Genomic DNA, 19292 nt, shown 5'->3' with positions numbered 1-19292 from the left:
AGCTGCTTCCTTACAGATTTCCTTTTTACAATGATACTGGCTCTTTAAAGCCTTGAAATTATTCCTTATCATCTATAACCTAATCTCGATTATTGGGTGTGTCCATCAATCCTGGACATTTTGGGCACTTGGGGATGGAAGTAGATGTGAAGCTGACTTACCAGTGTTGTAATTAACATTCTGAGTTGTTCTTTTAAATTTTGAAGGCAAGTCTCCTGTAGTAGCTTGGGGTTTGGGTCTCAAGAGTTTGACCCAGTTTTGAGTCTTAGTTCTGTTACTTACCAGTTGTGTGGCCTTCAGCAAGCAGCTTCATTACTCTTTAAGTTTCAATTGCTTCATGTAAGTATAGGGATAAAAATAGTACTTGTCTCACTGGGTTATAGATTATGCATGCAAAGTAATTAGTTTATTTCTTTATTTGGGAGAGAGAAAGTAAGAGAGAGCACTAACGGGGGAGGGAAGGGGTAGAGGGAGAGGTAGAAGCAGACTACATGTTGAGCAGGGAGCCCAACGTGGGACCTGATCCCAGGACCCTGAGATCATGACCTGAGCCAAATGGAGATGCTTCACCGACTGAGCCACCCATGTGCCCCACAAAGGAATTAATTTAGATGCTGGCTGGTTGTATGAATTCAGTCCATGTTAACCAGCTGCTCTTTTTGATGATGGTAAGGATTTTCCTGATAGGCTATACTACTCTGCAAGTAATAACAGGATTATTTTATGTTTGTGGTTTATATATTTGATAGGACTTATGAGCAGTGTGTAACATTTTAATTTATGTTCTAATAGTAATATCCTTTATCATTATTTTTTCATTTCATAAAAGGTGTTCTTCAGCATTTTAAAAAGTAAAAATATCCAGGGAGATGTTTCCTTGTTTTTAATTACTATTTGGTGAAATTTAGTTAAAATGGTTGTCTGTTTTCATATCATCCAGGTTTTCACCTTTCAAGAGATATTTTGTCATTGTGTAGATACAGGCTTTGGTAGGTTGAGTTTTCAACCTTTCAAATATTTTCCTGAATCTTTAAAAAATGAGATGAAAGTTTTCAGTCTTATTCAGTATTAATATATATTTGCATGATGCAAATGAACATTTTTACCATGTATAGGTCTTGTCAACCTATACCTTGTTACTAACCCATTTTATTCTTGCCCACAACTCTTTAAGGACTAAGGACAAAGAAACCAGAAGCAGCACATAGATAATAAACAATCTACCAGGCTGTAATTCTGTGGGGTAGGGAGGATATCTGTATTACTTACCACTATTTACAGTGACCAGGTTAATGCCTCATTTGTACTAGAGGCTCAAGTATTTGTTAATAAATAGGCAGTTATACAAGGTCCCATAGCTAGTAAGTGGCAGAGCTGGGATTTGAACCAGGTCTCTGTCCAAAGGTTGTACTCTTAACCACTGTGTTGTCTATTTCCACTATTTCTCTTCTCACATGGGAGTTTATACAGGTGGGATCTGCAAAGCCACAAGATAAGCATGCCACATCTTTTTGGAGCCAAAATTTGACTCCGTATGCAGGAAAAAAAATTGGTTAAGGAAACATCAGTATGTTTTAGAGAGAATACCAAATTTATTTGGATTTTTTAAAATTAAAATGGTGGGGCGCCTGGGTAGCTGAGTTGTTAAGCGTCTGTCTTCAGCTCAGGTCATGATCCCAGGGTCCTGGGATTGAGCCCTATGTTGGGCTCCTTGCTTGGCGGGAAGCCTGCTTCTCCTTCTCCCATTCCCCCTGCTTGTGTTCCCTCTCTTGCTGTGTCTCTCTGTCAAATAAATAAAATCTTAAAAAAAAAAAATGAGAATGGTAAGCTTCAAACAAGCCTGCTTTTGATGACAGCTTCAGGCTAACCCCTCTAAGTTATGAATTAGTGCACTTCAAGAGGAGTGTTTCAGTGGGAAAAGGGTCCCCACCCAGATTTTATTTATTTATTTAATATGAAAAAGAGAGTGAGCGGGAAGAAGGAGAGAATCCGAAGCCAGCTCCAGGCTGAGCGCAGAGTGCAACCCAGGGTTTGATCCCACAACTGGCAGATCACAATCTGAGGCAAAACCAGGAGTCAGATGTGTAACTCACTGAGCCACCCGGGTGCCCCCATTCAGTGGGAAAAGTTTGAAAGTTTGAAAGCGCTGTCTTTGATGGACTCTACGGCGGTAGGAAGTAGCGCATCTGAGAGTTGAGTATTTCCTTTTCATGTTTTACCTGGCCAGCTGAATTGTATTGCAAAGGCGAGTCCTGTTAAACACCTCAAAATTGGATAAAATATTACTTTTTATTATTTTTTTAAGATTTTATTTATTTATTTGACAGAGAGAGATCACAAATAGGCAGAGAGGCAGGCAGAGAGAGAGCAGGAAGCAGGCTCCCTGCCGAGCAGAGAGCCTGATTTAGGGCTTGATCCCAGGACCCAGAGATTATGACCTGGGGCCAAAGGCAGAGGCTTAACCCACTGAGCCACCCAGGTGCCCCCAAATATTACCTTTTAAATTAAGTAAAAGATATGAACTTTTCAGCTGTTTTTTTTTTTTTTTTTTTTTTTTTTTTTTAGATATTTTATTTATTTATTACAGAGAGAGAGAGATCATAAGTAGGCAGAATGGCAGGCAGAAAGGGGAAAGCAGGCTCCCCACTGAGCAGGGAGCCAGATGCGGGATTCTATCCCGGGACACTGAAATTGTGACCTGAGCTGAAGGCAGACAGATGCTTAACTGACTGAGCCACTCAGGCACCCCTGAACTTCTCAACTTGTTAAGATGGTTGTCATCTTGGGTGCCTGGGTCATAGTCCCAGGGTCCCGGGATGGAGCCCTGAGTCGGGCTCCCTGCTCAGTGGGAAGCCTGCTTCTCTGTCTCCCTCTGCTTTCCTCCCCCCACCCCGGCTCATGCTTGCTCAAATAAATAAATAAAAATATTCTAAAAATGTTTTTCATCTTGTGGTTGAGTGTTGCGGTTTTCAGATTCAGGCTGAGAAGGTGCTTGAACTGAAGATCCGGAGATTGGGTTTGCCTTTTTTGGTAGATAGGCCAAATAGTGACATGATAGCCTTTCACTTTTTTAGGGGATTCAAACTGATAAAAAAGGTCATATCATAGTAGATGAGTTCCAGAATACCAGCGTCAAAGGCATCTATGCCGTTGGGGACGTGTGTGGAAAAGCTCTTCTTACTCCAGGTACTGTTTCTCTTTTGTTGGGTAAGGGAAGCTCTGCGGGTTGTAGAAAACTGTTGAGCCACTCACAGTCCACTCAACTTAAGCAAAGTTGAAAGGATGAGTGTCTTAATGTGGGCAAAATAATAATGTACTAAAATCGTTTGGTACCTGATGTTTTCTGACTAATACTTAGTTTTCCTTAAAAGACTTTAAAAGTGCTTTAGTGAAGACTGAAATTGTTATAGAGATGACAGCTTCTTCCTTCTGAAGAGACTAAGTTAGAATCTGAGTTGCATGGGGTGACAGTGGAAGGAGGTGGCTTTGGGAAGAAGCAATTTGGAGTGGCATTCTTATGTGATTATGTAGTCTTTTTTTTTTAAGGTTTTCATTTTTGTGTGTATGTATTTTTAAATTTTTTTTTAAGTAGGCTCCATGCCCAACGTGAGGCTTGAGCTCATGATCCTGAGATTTGAGAGTCACATGCTTTACCCACTGAGCCAGCCAGGTGCCCTGATTATTATAACGACTAAGATCGACCCAACTCCCTTCATCCCTTACCTCAATCTACTTTCTGAGTTAACTGGCACCATTCCAAGCTCTTTGCCCCACCTGTATTAGCAACATCGCTCCATCTGCTTTCACCCTGTACCCCTGTGGTATCTCACTAGCCTTTCTAAAATGGCCCTGGGTCTTTTGTCAGACTGGAAAGTTACTGCAGTCACATGCCCAAAGCCTTATAGCTCCTTCAGGAAGTTCTTTTAGCCAAAGCAAAATAACAAGCAAAGTTTCAAAAACTTGACAATAATCTAATTATTGAAAATTATATCAAAGAAAATTTCTTTTGTATCCTACCGATACCTTATTTTGGGAAAAAAACGTGAAATCAACAAAATTAATAACTGATGCTTTTGCTAATGTAGGCATTTTTAAGTCAACAAAATTAATAACTGATGCTTTTGCTAATGTAGGCTTTTTTTTTCTAAATACGAGATTAAAAACAGGTTAAGGAGAATAAACTTTAAAAAAATAAGAAGTAAAAGTAATTTAAAAAATAAACATAAAAAAGTCTTGTGTGGGCTCCTGGGTGGCTCAGTTGGTTAAGCGTCTTAAAAAAAAAAAAAAAAGCATCCGACTCTTGATCTCAGCTCAAGTCATGATCTCAGGGTGGTTAGTTCAAGCCCCACGTTGGGCTCCAACTTAAAAAAAAAAAAAACAACTTACTCTGTCAAGTCAGTAGCAGCATGACTAAGTGTGTAATTGGCGATTGTCTGAGACAATCATCAGAACCAAATGAACCTGGAAGTCCCTTTGGACAGCAAGGGAGAGTGTGGAGTCATTCATCATCCAGGATCATGGTCTTTATCCTTGCTAAGCAGAGCCCTAATCCATCAGGACTAGCTAGGGAGGAGGAGCCATGATGTACGTGGTAGATAGGGGGAGGCTGGGGAGGCCTTCTCGGGAATTAAAGGAAAACAAACAAACAAACAAAAAAACAACCTTACTGTGAAATGAACAAGGTTATAACGTACAACTGCAGTTGCTCAAAACTAATATAGTTTGCTTCATTCGTATTGTATCAAAAAGCCAATATCCTAATTAAGTAGGTAACTGTCTGCCAGATGTTTGGGAACTAGTAAATATGTCCCATCTTCCCCCCTCCCCCAGTAGAACGTACAGAATTCACATAAGCTGATAGTTTTGAATTGTTACCAAGGCATTGGTATGTCTTCATTATGGTGATCTAGATGTTATAATGAGCTTTGGTGTGACTCTTTGTCAGTATTAGTACTTTAAGCCAGAAGAGGAAATGGTTAGTAGAACAATTCTGCGGTTTAAAGTGAGCAATAAACTGAAATGCTGATTTATAAATATCTTTGTAGTTGCCATAGCTGCTGGCCGAAAACTTGCCCATAGACTTTTTGAATGCAAAGAAGATTCCAAATTAGACTATGACAACATCCCCACAGTCGTCTTCAGCCACCCCCCGATTGGGACAGTGGGACTCACGGAAGGTAGGTATTTAAAAACACAGGTAATTTGTACTTTTCATCTTCCCTGGAACTTCAGGGGGAGGTTGCTGACTAAACCTATCTTCACTCCCTAAATTCCGCTCCTTTCTAGCTGGCCTCTTGTCATAATTCCATTTTCCTCCTTAACTGCTAACACTTGGAGAGTAGAATTCCTTTTCCCCACACTACCCTTTTTGTCTCTTTGCCTTTTTTTAGCTTTCTTATTTGAACTAATTTCAAATTTAAAGAAAAGTTGCAAAAATATCATAGTCCCTTCCCTTCCTCTCTCTCTGCCTGCCTCTCTGCCTACTTGTGATCTCTCTCTGTCAAATAAATAAATAAAAAAAAAAAAAAAAAAAAAAGGGGGCGCCTGGGTGGCTCAGTGGGTTAAGCCACTGCCTTCGGCTCAGGTCATGATCTCAGGGTCCTGGGATTGAGTCCCGCGTCGGGCTCTCTGCTCAGCAGGGAGCCTGCTTCCCTTCCTCTCTCTCTGCCTGCCTCTCTGCCTACTTGTGATCTCTCTCTGTCAAATAAATTAAAAAAAAAAAAAATATCATAGTCCCCTTATCTGTGGTTTCACTTTCCATGGTTGGTTCCCTGTGGGCAACCATGGTCTGGAAGGAGATGATCCTCCTGACTTATCATCAGAAGGTCAGGAGTAGCCTAATGCTGGGTCACAGCACCTAAGTCACTCACCTCACTTCATCTCACCACACAGGCATTTGTTACCTCACATCATCACAAGAAGGGTAAGTGTAGTATGATAAGGCATTTTGAGAGAGACCACATTCATGTAACTTTTATTACAGTGTATTATAGTTGTTTTTAATATCAGTTATTGTTGTTAATCTACTGTACCTAACTTACAAATTAAGCTTTATCATAGATATGTATGTATAGGAAAAAACAGTATACAGAGGCTTTGGTATTATCCACAGTTTCAGGCATCCACTGGGGACCGGGAATGTTTTCCCTGTGCATAGTAGGAGACTGCTATACTACAAAGGACTATGTATACCCATAACATTTTTGCTTTACCATAGTTTTTCTCTACACACAAACACACACATGCTTCAATATCTGTTTCCTGGGAACGAGTCCATTCCTTTACATAAGCAAGCTACAGTTTTCAAAAGATAACATTTAAATTGTTACAATATTGGGTGCAGGGATAGGGAAGATAGGTAAAGGGGATTAAGAGGTATAGACCTCGAGTTATAAAATAAATAAGTCATGGGAATGAAAAACACAGCACAGGGAATATAGCTATTAATATTAAAATAACTTTGCATGCTGACAAATGGTGACTGCACTTAATCATGGTGAGCATTTTATCATGTTTATAATTGTTGAATCAGTATGTTGCACGCCTGAACCTAACATAATATTATGTCACTATGCTTTAGTTTACAAAAAAGGTAATAAAAAAGAAATAAATTCATACAGTATTATCCAGACTTTAGATCTTACTCACATATGCTCATTCTCTCAAATAATGTCATTTTTTTCTTTTTTTTCTTTTCTTTTCTTTTTTTTTTTTTTTAAGTAACCTCTATACCCAACATGAGGCTCAAACTCACAACCTCCAGATCAAGAGTCATATGCTCCACCCACTGAGCCAGCCAGCTGCCCCTTAAATAATGTAATTTTTAACACTTTTTCCCTGAATGTCAGGATTCAGTCCAGGATGCATTGTATTTATTTTCTTACCCCTTTGGTCTCCTTTAATCAAGAGACAAAAATTCCCTAGCTTTTCCTTTGTCTCTCATGACATTGGCATTTACGTTACAGAATGTCCCTCTTTGTAGTTTTCTTTGATATTTTCTCATGATTTTACTCAGATTATATATTTATCTCTTTGACAGCTCAGTGGAATTGTTTAGGTTTTTGACAGATGCTTTTCCCCCCCTGTGCATTATAGATGAGGCCATTTATAAATATGGAAAAGAAAATGTGAAGACCTATTCAACCACCTTTACCCCAATGTATCATGCGGTTACCAAAAGGAAAACAAAATGTGTGATGAAGATGGTTTGTGCCACTGCAGAGGAAAAGGTATGGGAAAAATGTAGTAAGCTAAAGAATGTCTTCAGACTTGGCAGGGATGGGGGTATTTGGCAGGATGGGGAGTCGGGAGACCAATTAAAGAGTTAAGCCTTCTCTGTTTCAACTGGTGCAGTCCTACTTTTATCTGCCTACATATACTGGGGTTCTTTGTAATATTTCATTAAGAAAGAAGTTTCCAGGGGCATCTGGGTGGCTTATTCAGTTAAGCGTCTGCCTTTGGCTCAGGTCATGATCCTGGGGTCCTGGGATCGAGGCCCACTTCGGGCTCCCTGCTCAGCAGGGAGCCTGCTTCTCCCTCCCTTCTGCCTCTCCCCCTGCTTGTGCTCTCTCTGTCTCTCTCAAATGAACAAATAAAAACTTCTAAAAGTAAAAAATACAGAAGGTTCCATATATTTATGTTTTTAAAACACAGGAAGGAAAGTTTGAAAACCACAGAAAAGCCCACTGTCATGGACCTATAGGTTAGAATAGATAGACGCCTCAGAAATACTACTGATAAGTATAAGAACTTATCGGAAGATAAATTTATATTTAACATAGCCAATCAGGGAAGAAGAGAGTGCTTATTCAATAAAATTTTCTGGGATACCACTTACCTAGTTTTGGTTTAATGTTTTGAGGAACTGTCTGACTGTTTTCCAGAGTGGCTGCATGCTTTTCACATGCCCTCAGCCCTGTGCGAGGGTTCTAGTGCCCCCAGCCCCTTGCAACTTGATACTTGCCTTTAATTGGAATCATCCCACTGGATACAAAGTGGTATTGTGATTTAGATTTTGAACAGGTTTGAATTTGAACAGATTTTTTAAAAAATAATTTTTATAATAGATTTGTTTGGGTACTAGTCAACCTTTGGGGCTTTTTAAATTAATTAGTTAATTAATTAATCTGACAGAGAGAGACCGCGAGAGAGGGAACACAAGCAGGGGGAGTGGGTGAGGGAGAAGCAGGCTTCCTGCTGAGTAGGGAGCCTGACCCTGGCTGGATCCCAGGACCCTGGGATCATGACCTGAGCCACCCAGGTGCCCCCCATGGGGCTTTTTTGCAAATTGAATTAAATATTACAGCAGGACATGGCAGAATGCCCTGGGAACGTGGCTCTGTGAAGGGACAGCGGCTTAGTTGAAGATTCAGGTGTTGTTTCCGGGTTTTTTTTTTTGTCAAAAAGAGCATAGTCTGTATGTGATTTGGTGACCCTGTAAACCAAAAGCCAGAAGACATAATCCCTGTGTTATAGAAATCAGCGTCACTGAGGATTGACAGAAGCAGAGAATCAGAGCAAAGATTAGTAAGGTGGGCAGCAAAACAAAAGTTGCTGTTTTCTGGCCCTTAATGTTCCTGAATAGTCTAAGATGTCCAGATATTGGATCAGTGAGGTCTCTTCTTTTCTCTTATCAGTTATTTCTTCATGCCTTTGATCGTTCATTCATTTGATAAACATTACTTGACAGACTACCAAAGACTAAGAACTGGGATGTGGAGAGGAATCCTATAAAGTTCGTGCCATCCCCGAAAGCTCTTTGTAAATTCAGTTTAGATCACAATATGTAAAAAAAATCTGGCCGTGTTATATATGTATGGGTTGGGGCTTTTTTGTTGTAAATTGAGATATACTTTTTTTAATTGTAAAAAAAACAGAACATAAAATTTACCATCCTAATCACGGTAAGTATAGAATTCAGTAGCATGTTTTTTCTTTCTTTTTTAAAAGATTTATTTATTTGACAGAGAGAGAGAGAGAGAACAGCCAGGGGAACAGTAGGCAAAGGGAAAGAGAGAAGCAGGCTCGCCCTAAGCAGGGAGCGCGATGGAGGGCTCAATCCCGGGGTCCTGGGATCATGACCTGAGCTGAAGGCAGATGCTTAATAACTGAGCCACCTAGGTGCCCCTTGGTAGTATATTCTTGATTTATTTATTTATTTATTTATTCATTCATTCATCATTTATTTTTAAAGATTTTATTTATTTATTTGACAGAGATCACAAGAAGGCAGAGAGGCAGGCAGAGAGAGAGAGAGGAGGAAGCAGACTCCCCGCCAAGCAGAGAGCCCGATGTGGGGCTCGATCCCAGGACCCTGGGATCATGACCTGAGCCGAAGGCAGAGGCTTCAATCCATTGAGCCACCCAGGCGCCCCTATTCTTGATTTATTTTTAACCAAAGTATTTTTATAGCTGAATTTTATACTTTCTCACTTTGGTAAGAATATTTGCTGGAGGGGAACATTAACAATTAACACGGTTTTAAAATGATTGAGAAACAACTGGAAAATGCTATGTGAAACAGATATCTCTTAATGGTCCTCCGTGTGGTCATGCAGTGTGTGTGGACTAAGGGCCTCGTGAGGGCCATCTTTTGCTTGGGCCTATGGAGAGAGTGGGAAGCAAATGTAGGCAGGTCCCCTCTGTGTAGAGACTAAAATCTGCAGGGAAGATGGGCTGTAATTTTCTAGTCCCCAAAGAAATAGAACATTGTAGGGGGAGAGTCATGAAAGAGAGAGAGTGGTACTGGAGATCACATGATAGACAATTTGACTTGGTTGGGAAGGCTAATGGAGCTAGCAGAGGAATGAATGGGCTTAACTCAAAAGGGAAGGAAGAATTGGACAGAGGGAACAGCTTGTGCAAAGGAGAGAGCACAGTGCACACTCCGGATAGAAGGAAAGCCAGAGGGGCCTGAGCAGTAAGGGCTGTGTCGGGGGGCTGGGGAGGGACATGGACGCAGGACTGCATAGTACCCTGTGTCCTGCCATGTCCAGATAAGAGACTCAGGTGTCTTAGAGGTTTTAAAATATCACGTACCTCGCATGACAAATAAAAAATGTATTCATCTACCTAATAAAAATTTTACTTAAAGCATTTTTCTTTTTTTTGCTCCAGGTGGTTGGGATCCATATGCAAGGAATCGGGTGTGATGAAATGCTGCAAGGTTTTGCTGTTGCGGTTAAAATGGGGGCAACAAAAGCTGACTTTGACAACACGGTTGCTATTCACCCGACCTCTTCAGAAGAACTGGTCACACTTCGTTGAAAACCCGGACACTCACGTGGCTGGCAGTTGGACCAGTAGACCTGAAAAGAACCAAATTACCATGTTTACTTATGTTCCCCTTTTACGTATTTCCTTATTGTAACCGGGAAATTCTGATAGTGGAAATTTTCAGCTCATAATAGGACTTATTTTTGTAATTAGAGATTTGTTTTGTCATCCAGGGTTCATTTTCATTTGATTCCACCTCATAGTAATCAATATTTTAAAGTTGTTTTATTTTTTGTTTACAGCTCTGTGCTAGCTGTTTTTTTTTTTTCCCATTTTGTTCTGTTTTGTTTTTGTTTGGACCTCCTTCCAGCTATAAAACTATATGAAGTACCATGAATTAAGGTACTTGAATGAATACAACTTGCTAATTTTTAATAGATGAGGACACCAGCTCTGAGTATTACAAAGCTGCTTCAAAGATGTAACCTTTCTCTAAAAACGTATAATATGAGAGACCCACCTTCCCTATTTTGTTTCTTTCATTTTAAATGATTAAAAAAAAAATAATCATGTTCCTTTTATGAGGTGAAGTACATCAAACTTGGGAAAGATTTACACGAGCAAGGGACATTTTGGAAGTGATTTCTTCTTTCAGAAGGAGAGGAATTCAAAGTCTCTTCCTCTGCTAAGAGTTCATAGTTCAATGAGAGATTTCAAGTTTTTTCTGTGTTGTCATTTTTTTTTTTTCCTAAAAACTATTTTCAAAAAACTGAAAATAAAATCATAGACTTTTCTTCTAACAAAATTTGTTATTAGGAATTTATACCTAAGAAGTCATTTTCTAAGACTATTTCACATTGGGGATTACATGCTAACAGTGAGCTACCTTTAGTAGGCTTAAGGCCTTATGCGGGGCAGGGCGGAGATTTTTATAGATTAAGAGCAGAGGTATAAAAGAAACATTTAGCAAAGTTAATGGTTGAGTTGGAAGAACAATCTAGAAATCACTTAGGTTTTCAGCATTTTATATCCATTAGCTTTCACCAACTAGGTAAACTAGTTCAAGTTTTCCATGGTTTTCATTAGTAACATAGTGCTACTGAGTTCTTTCTTGAAGCTTTAACTGAATGTCTTTCTGGTTAGCCATGTCCAGGTTGCTGACTTACTGAGTAGGTCCAAAATCATCAGAAGAAAAATACTATGTTAGTAACTAGGTTATGTAATTGTTGCAGCAAGAAATTGGGGTCTAAAAACCCAAACATGGGCTGATATAACTACTCCCCATCTCTTTGTCAACCACCTAAAAGGTAGTAGACCACGGTTCTCTGCCAACCCGGTTTGTGTCTTACTCTGTATAGGGCCCAGACTTTAGGTGTGACTTTGTAAGGAACAGGGAAGATGCTACTAGTTAGAGCCACTCTAACATCACGTATTTTTTTCTTAGGTGTCCATTGCCCTGCTTTTTTTCTGTGTCCGCGGTAAACCAACATGCAAGTAACCTTTTCCAGGTTGCAGTCTTTATTCTCATCAGTTCCCAAACGGGTCTAGCCTGTGAGGCGATCTGGCAGCACAGTCTCTGTTACACAAAGCACTAAGCAACGTAAAGATACACAAAGCAGCACGTTGTAAACTATCTGGCACATTGTAGGTCCGCTCATTAGAGTGGATGTTGCAAGAAAGACATAGTATACAGTTGACCCTTGAACAACGTGGGTTTTGATTGTGTGGGTCCACTGAGAGGTGGATATTTTATGGTATTTTCTTTCGATGTTCCTCTTTTTTTTTTTTTTTTTTTTAAGATTTTTATTTATCTCTTTGAGAGAGAGAGCACAAACAGTGGGGAGTGGGAGAGAGAAGCAGACTTCCCACTGAGCAGGGAGCCTGATATGGAGATCGATCCCAGGACCACAGCCTGAGCTAAAGGCAGGTGCTTAACCAGCTGAACCAGATGGACACCCCTCGCCCCAACCTTCTGATTTTCTTAATACCATTTTCTTTTCTCTAGCTTGTTTTTTTTTTTTTTTTTTCAGTGAGCTCTATGTCCATGTGGGGCTTGAATTCATGACCCCAAGATCAAGAGTCACAGGGTCTGCTCTACTGACTGAGCCAGTCAGGTGCCCCTCTAGCTTATTTTATTGTAATAATGCAGAATATATAATACATGTAACATAAAATAATGTGTTAACTGACTGTGTTATTGGTAAGGCTTCTGGCCAACCACAGACAATTAGCTGTTAAGTTTTTGGGGAGTCAGAAGTTATACTGGTGTTTTACGGTTGTGGAGGATTTGGTGCTCCTGACCCCCACATTGTTGAGGATCAGCTATACTTGGTTTCAAGTAATCATGTACTCTAGAATAAGAGATAAAATTCTACACAAATAACTCATTCAAAGCATTGTGTTCATCACAAGGTGACCATATGATTTATTGCCTAGAATGGGACAGTTGGGAGTGAAAGGGGGCACTATTAATTAATTGGAACAATGGGCACTAATTTACACTACTGCAGGAAAATGGGACAGTGCCAAAAAGCATTGTTGGAAGAGGTGGAAACATGCAAGTTAAAAGACAGAAAGTGCCGTTTCACTGGGAAAACTGAAGGGCATGAGAAAAAGAGTTGTATATGGTGTGGAATTTGGGATTGTGGAGGAGGTTGGAACATGTGGAAGGTACAGTAAAGCAGAATTGGGCAAAGAACATATGAGAAATAATAGAGTTCAGTTTGGAGCATTAGAGAGGATGTTGGTTTTGTGTAGAATGTTCTTCCCCATTTGTTTACGTGATGGTCCGATTATGTGTTGTTGCATTACAACCTTCCTGAAAACTTAGTGCCTTAAAATAGCAACTTTTTTTTTTTTTTTTTACCACAGTTTTGTGGGTCAGGAATTGGGGCAAGACTCAGCTTGCGAGGATAACTCTTCTGTTGCTGTTGACAAAGATCATTTGTTGGTATTCAAATTGTAGATGGGCTGGTCTAGAGATTCTGAAACTGTCATTCATATGTCTGGCAGTTAGACAAGGATGACTGACTGGAAGGCTGGCCTTAGCTGGGACTGTGAACCTGAGTGCCCACGTGTAGATTTTCCAACACAGCAGTCAAAGAGTTGAGGCACACGGAATCTCAGGGCTTTCAGAAATTGTCCCAAGATTCCCAGACAGATGCTGCAAGCCTTATGATCTAACCTTGGAAGTTCTAGAACATCGCCTCTGCCACAGGCTGTTGGTCAAGCAGATCACTAAGGCCAGCCCAGAGTTTTGAGGGAGTGAATTGGACTTCATCTCTCAGTGGGAGGAGTGGTAAAGAGTTTGTGTCCATCTTTAATTAGACACCTGTCAACCTGCTCAGTTTACAAGGCTTGCCTTAACCTATCTTTGTGAAGACTTCTTTAGTATTTTTATGTATTATATGTTCCCATAACAACTTGTCTCATTTTAAGTCTGTGGTCACATAGCAGGTCTGCAGTCCATGTTCACCTGGTCATTTTACATTTAACGTCAATCAGTTTTATATTCTCAGTGTTGAGTTTCACAGTACTACTGTACCTGATATATCATGTAGCAACTTCTGCTGCAAGAAGGCAAAGCCAGTGTTACTGTGTGATTTTTGACACTAAATAGTAGAAAAGGCCAAGATTTCCAACTTTTTAGAAAAATTAGTAGGCAGGATGTTCAGGTCTTCAACAGATTTTTCACTTTTCATGAATCTGACCTTTTTGATGTAGATGAAGAGCTATTCAAGGTGGATATGGAAGATGGTTTCCATTGTGCCTGACTCTGAGAAATACTCTTATTGCCATTGCCTTTGGTACAATATTTCAGCATGTTGGTTCGTAAATGAAGATCAGAGTCAGTGTTTCAAAGGTAAGTGGCTATATCCAGTCATTTCTGTATTCTGTGTAGTATGTTTTAAGGGCTATTTAATCTGTTGGGGCAAGTCAAAAGGTAAAATGTTGGATGCTAGGACTGGATTCTATCTAGACTTTAAATTTTTATGGAAAGTTCCTCTTTTAAGTTTTTAAAAAAATATTTTATTGACTTGTGAGAGAATGCATACATCAGAAGGGGGTGGGGTGGAGGGAAAAGGAGAAGCAGACACCCCACTGAGCAGGGAGCCTAATGCAGGGCTTGATCCCAGCACATTGAGGTCATGACCTCAGTCAAGACCCAGGCACTTAACCGACTGAGCCACCTGCCCTCCATTTTAAGTTCTTTATCTGTAAGTTGTAGCAGCAGACATTTGTTCTTTATGGCTGTTCAACATCTAGATTCCTTAAGTTTGGAGAATCCCAACCTTAATAAATCTCAGAACAAAGCCCAGATATATCTCCACGTAAACCTGAAAAATGCCAGGTGCATGCTTCTCAGGCTCCCCTGCTGCTAGGGAGAAAGCACAGGACATAGACTTGACCCATCAGATATACCTGCCCCTGACTACTCAGAAACCAGTGATGCAAAGAAATAGGGGTAGAGAATCCATTCTAGTAGCAGGTGATGGCAGCTGTGGCAACAACATCAAGGGGCAGCCTGGCAGTAGTACCAATTCCTACCATGTCAGTTTCTAGCGATGGTGGCTGGAACCCAATAGCATTAATGGTGAGCTTACTGGCCCATTTCCGAGTCATGATTCTGGCCATCATGGCTCTAGCTTCCTGGCCTCTGACCCTGGATCACCAGCCCTCTAATTAAAGATTCTGTGAGCTACCCTACATAGGATACATTTCATTTCACTTAAACGGGCTACACAAGTTTCCAATGTTTAACTAAGGACTGTGACTAGTAGTTTTGCTTCCTTAAAACAATTTTGAACTATAAGAGAACTTATCTATGAATTCTTATTACATTGCCATTAAATATTTGTCCACGTGGGGCACCTGGGTGGCTCAGTGGGTTAAAACCTCTGCCTTCAGCTCAGGTCGTGATCCCAGGGTCCTGGGATCGACCCCCGAGTCCAGCTCTCTGCTCAGCAGGGAGCCTACTTCCTCCTCTCTCTCTGCCTGCTTCTCTGCCTACTTGTGATCTCTGTCAAATAAATTAAAAAAAAAAAAAAAACAACCTTTTAAAAAAAATATTTGTCCACGTATCTGTTCCTTTGCTCCTTTCAAAAACAAGGAGCAGGCTCTACACATCTTTGGACCATGTATTTTTCACTGTTTACTGCAATGCCCAATACTATTGAATGAATGAGAGTGGGGGAAGATGTCAAAATTAGAATGTGTTGTTTGGAGAGGACCTTGATAAATGGATGAAAAGATTTGCAATGAGGAGTCATTAAAGATTGTGAAAGGAGGGGCACCTGGGTGGCTCAGTTGGTTAAGCATCTGCCTTTAGCTCAGGACATGATCCCCGGGTCCTGGGATGGAGTTTGGCTTTCAGCTCCCTGCTTAGGAGGGAGCCTGCTTCTTCTTTTCCCCTTGCCCATACCCATATTCCTGCTCTCTCTCTCACTTTTGTGCATGCACTCTAATTAAATAAAAATATTTTTAAAAGATTGTGAAAGGAAATGCTATCAAAGTGGGTTTGATTAAAACCCACTTTGGGGATGCCTGGGTGGCTCAGTTGGTTAAGCAGCTGCCTTCAGCTCAGGTCATGATCCCAGTGTCCTGGGATCGAGTCCCACATCAGGCTCCTAGCTTGGCAGGAAGCCTGCTTCTCCCTCTGCCTCTGCCTGCTGCTTTGTCTGCCTGCGCTCGCCTGTGCTGTCTCTCTCTCTCTCTCTCTCTCTCTGACAAATAAAATCTTAAAAAAAAAAACCACTTTGATAGCATTTGGGAAGCTTAAAGTAAAACCCACTTTGATAGCATTTGGGAAGATTAAAGTAGAAATAGGAAAAAAGAAAGTAGGGTGGGAGATCAGAAGTGAGGCTGAGACTGTCTGTGTGTGAGGTAACAAAGGGCCAGGATTGGGGTGGTGGCAGTGGGAATGGGAAAGGACACATACAAGAAAATCTGCAACTAAAGAATCAACAGGATTCATGAACTGGTTGAATTTAGGGCTTGAGAGAGGGAGGAGTCAAAACTAGCCCTGAAGTTTTACAGCATGAGGGACTGGGAGAAATACGTCATTAATAGATCATTCATAAAATCCCAACAGGTGGAGAAAGTTGTTTAAAGGGGGCAGATGCTATGTATTGGACATTTTGAATTTGTGGTCCCAGTATTTATCTGGATATGAAAAAGATGGGAGTTTAGGAGAAAAGTCAGTACTAGCGAGACAGATTTGAATTGCATACGTAGACGTCATAGTTAAATGCACCAGTGTGTATGTATGTATGTACATGAAGATATATGTGCACATACATATATAAATATTAAGGCAAGAAGGTGTGTTAAGAAAGAGAGGAGGCTAGAGTGTCAATAATGCCTAAACTGAAGGGGATAAGGAGCCAAGACCTCAGAGGAAAGAGATGGAACAGGAGTAAAGACACAAGGAAAGAGCTCAAAGAAGGGAACGGTACACAAGAGGCCGCTGAGCCTAAAGACGGTAAGCTACAGGAATTCACAGAAGTGCCAATGTTCTCTAGCCAAAGACCAAAGGAACCCTCACTGAATAAGCTGGGTTTGTTACTTGTTGCAGTAAAACATATATGGGGTATAGAGGGACATAGACTTCTTAATTTAAAAAAAATTTTTTTTTTTTTTTTTAAGATTTATTTGAGAGCACACAAGTGAGAGAGCATGAGCAGGAGGTGTGGCAGAGTCAGAGGGAGAAGCAGACTCCCCTCTGAGCAAGGAGCCAGATGCAGGGGTTTCATCCCACGACTCTGAGATCATGACCCAAGCCAAAGTCAGATGGTAAACCGACAGAGCCATCCAGGTGCCCCAGTAAGAGTTCTTTCTAACAAAAAACCTATTATAGAATATGGAGTTTCCTTGCGTAATTTGGGGGAAGGTATAAGGAAGCAGAAGTTGATTCTAGATTGGTGTTGTTAAAAAGCAGGGGGCAATCTTCGGATTTGATATTACAATAAATGTCTGGGGGGGCAACTCCGCCCCCCCGCACATACCCCAATTACTAGTTGTTGGCAAAGAATAGCAATAATTCATTCAGCAAGGGGGGGGGTTGTGTGTATTCTGTGCTGCGTGGTGATCTTGACTAAAATGAGTATTCTGTGAAACTCACTATGTCCAATAGGAGAAAGATATGATTTAGATTCATTCTCAGAAATCATAGGCTGTTTGTTTCTTTCTTAGGAGGTTATTGGTGACTTTTGAGATGCCAAGTTAAGTAGAGATGTAGCATGAAAATAACAAAATAAAAATGGCTAAAAGGAGATTATATAGTGAGAAAGAAGCAGCAGCAGAAACTTTAAACTATTCATTCACCTGTTCCAAAGAATTCATTGTCTGTCTGTTAAGGCTCCACTCTGAAGATAAGGGGATTGCTGGGAAGGGCAGGATAAAATCTGTGCATATTTTTACCTGAGGGGATGGAACATGTAAGTAAGGGAAATGGGAGATTGATGATACTGGCACAAGAGGGGATAATTGAAATAGGTTCTTTCAGAGCAAACAATGAACATTGTTTAATGCTTTTAAAAGTGTCTTTTTTTTCAGTTTCTTCAATAAATGGTGCTAGGAAAAGGGCAGCTATGTGTAGAAGAATGAAACGACCATTCGTTTACACCATACACAAAGATAAACTCAAAATGGATAAAAGACCTCAACGTGAGGCAGGAATCTATCAGAATTCTAGAGGAGAACATAGGCAGTAACCTCTTTGACATTGGCCACAGCAACTTCAACTTCTTTCAAGATACATCTCCAAAGGCAAAGGAAACAAAAGTGTAAGTGAACTTTTGGGATTTCGTCAAGATCAAAAGCTTCTGCACAGCAAAGGAAACAGTCAACAAAACAAAGAGGCAACCCACAGAATGGGAGAATGTCATATTCACAAATGACACTACAGACAAAGGGCTGATATCTAAGATCTATAAAGAACTCCTCAAACTCAACACACACAAAACAGATAATTGCATCAAAAAATGGGCAGAAGACATGAACAGACATTTCTCCAAAGAAGATATACAAATGGCTATCAGACTCATGAAAAAATGTTCATCATCATTAGCCATCAGGGATATTCAAATCAAAACCACATTGAGATACCACCTTACACCAGTCAGAATGGCCAAAATCAACAAGACAGTAAACAACAAGTGTTAAAGAGGATGTGGAGAAAGGGGAACGCTCTTACACTGTTGGTAGGAATGCAAGTTGGTGCAGCCACTTTGGAAAACAGTGTGGAGATTCCTTAAGAAATTAAAAATAGGGGGTGCCTAGGTGGCTCAGTAAGTTGAAGGCTCTGCCTTCAGCTTGGGTCGTGGTCTTAGGGTTCTGGGATCGAGCACCGCATTAGGCTCTCTGCTCGGCGGGGAGCCTGCTTTCCCCTCTTTCTCTGCCTGCCTCTCTGCCTATTTGTGATCTCTCTCTCTATGTCAAAAAAAATAAAATCTTAAAAAAAAAAAGAAATAAAAAATAGAGCTACCCTATGACCCTGCAATTGCACTACTGGGTATTTACCCCAAAGATACAAATGTAGTGAAAAGAAGGGCCATCTGTACCCCAATGTTCATAGAAGCAATGGCGACAGTCGCCACACTGTGGAAAGAACCAAGATGCCCTTCAACGGATGAATGGATACAGAAGATATGGTCCATATATACAATGGAGTATTATGTCTCCATCAGAAAAGATGAATACCCAACTTTTGTATCAACATGGACGGGACTGGAGGAGAGATTATGCTGAGTGAAATAAGTCAAGCAGAGAGTCAATTATCATATGGTTTCACTTGTGGAGCATAAGGAATAACATGGAAGACACTGGGAGATGGAGAGGAGAAGTGAGTTGGGAGAAATTGGAGGGGGAAACAAACCATGAGAGACTGTGGACTCTGAGAAACAACCTGAGGGTTTTGGAGGGGGGGGGTGGGAGGTGGGTTGAGCCTGGTTGTGGATATTACGGAGGGCACGTATTGCATGGAGCACTAGGTGTGGTGCAAAAATAATGAATTTTGAAACACTTGGAAAAAAAATAAAATGAGGGGCGCCTGGGTGGCTCAGTGGGTTAAGCCGCTG

General features: G+C 40.6%; 1 protein-coding gene across 1 annotated transcript in view; it reads left to right on the top strand.

The window, feature by feature from the left end:
• GSR (glutathione-disulfide reductase) overlaps positions 1-10443 on the top strand; it is a 44196-nt gene extending 33753 nt beyond the window's left edge. The window contains exons 10-13 of the mRNA XM_032838166.1: positions 3075-3186; positions 5046-5177; positions 7096-7229; positions 10117-10443. Of these exons, the coding sequence (XP_032694057.1) occupies positions 3075-3186; positions 5046-5177; positions 7096-7229; positions 10117-10266 (528 nt within the window). The 3' untranslated portion in view covers positions 10267-10443. The remainder of the gene's footprint in view (positions 1-3074; positions 3187-5045; positions 5178-7095; positions 7230-10116) is intronic.
• Positions 10444-19292: the final 8849 nt, after the last annotated feature.

The sequence above is a fragment of the Lontra canadensis genome, unplaced genomic scaffold (genome assembly GCF_010015895.1).
Source record: "Lontra canadensis isolate GAN:19392208 unplaced genomic scaffold, GSC_riverotter_1.0 scaffold102, whole genome shotgun sequence".
In the NCBI taxonomy this organism is placed as follows: domain Eukaryota; kingdom Metazoa; phylum Chordata; class Mammalia; order Carnivora; family Mustelidae; genus Lontra; species Lontra canadensis.
Note: the sequence above shows the minus strand (reverse complement) of the source record. Positions and strands in the feature narration are given on the sequence as shown.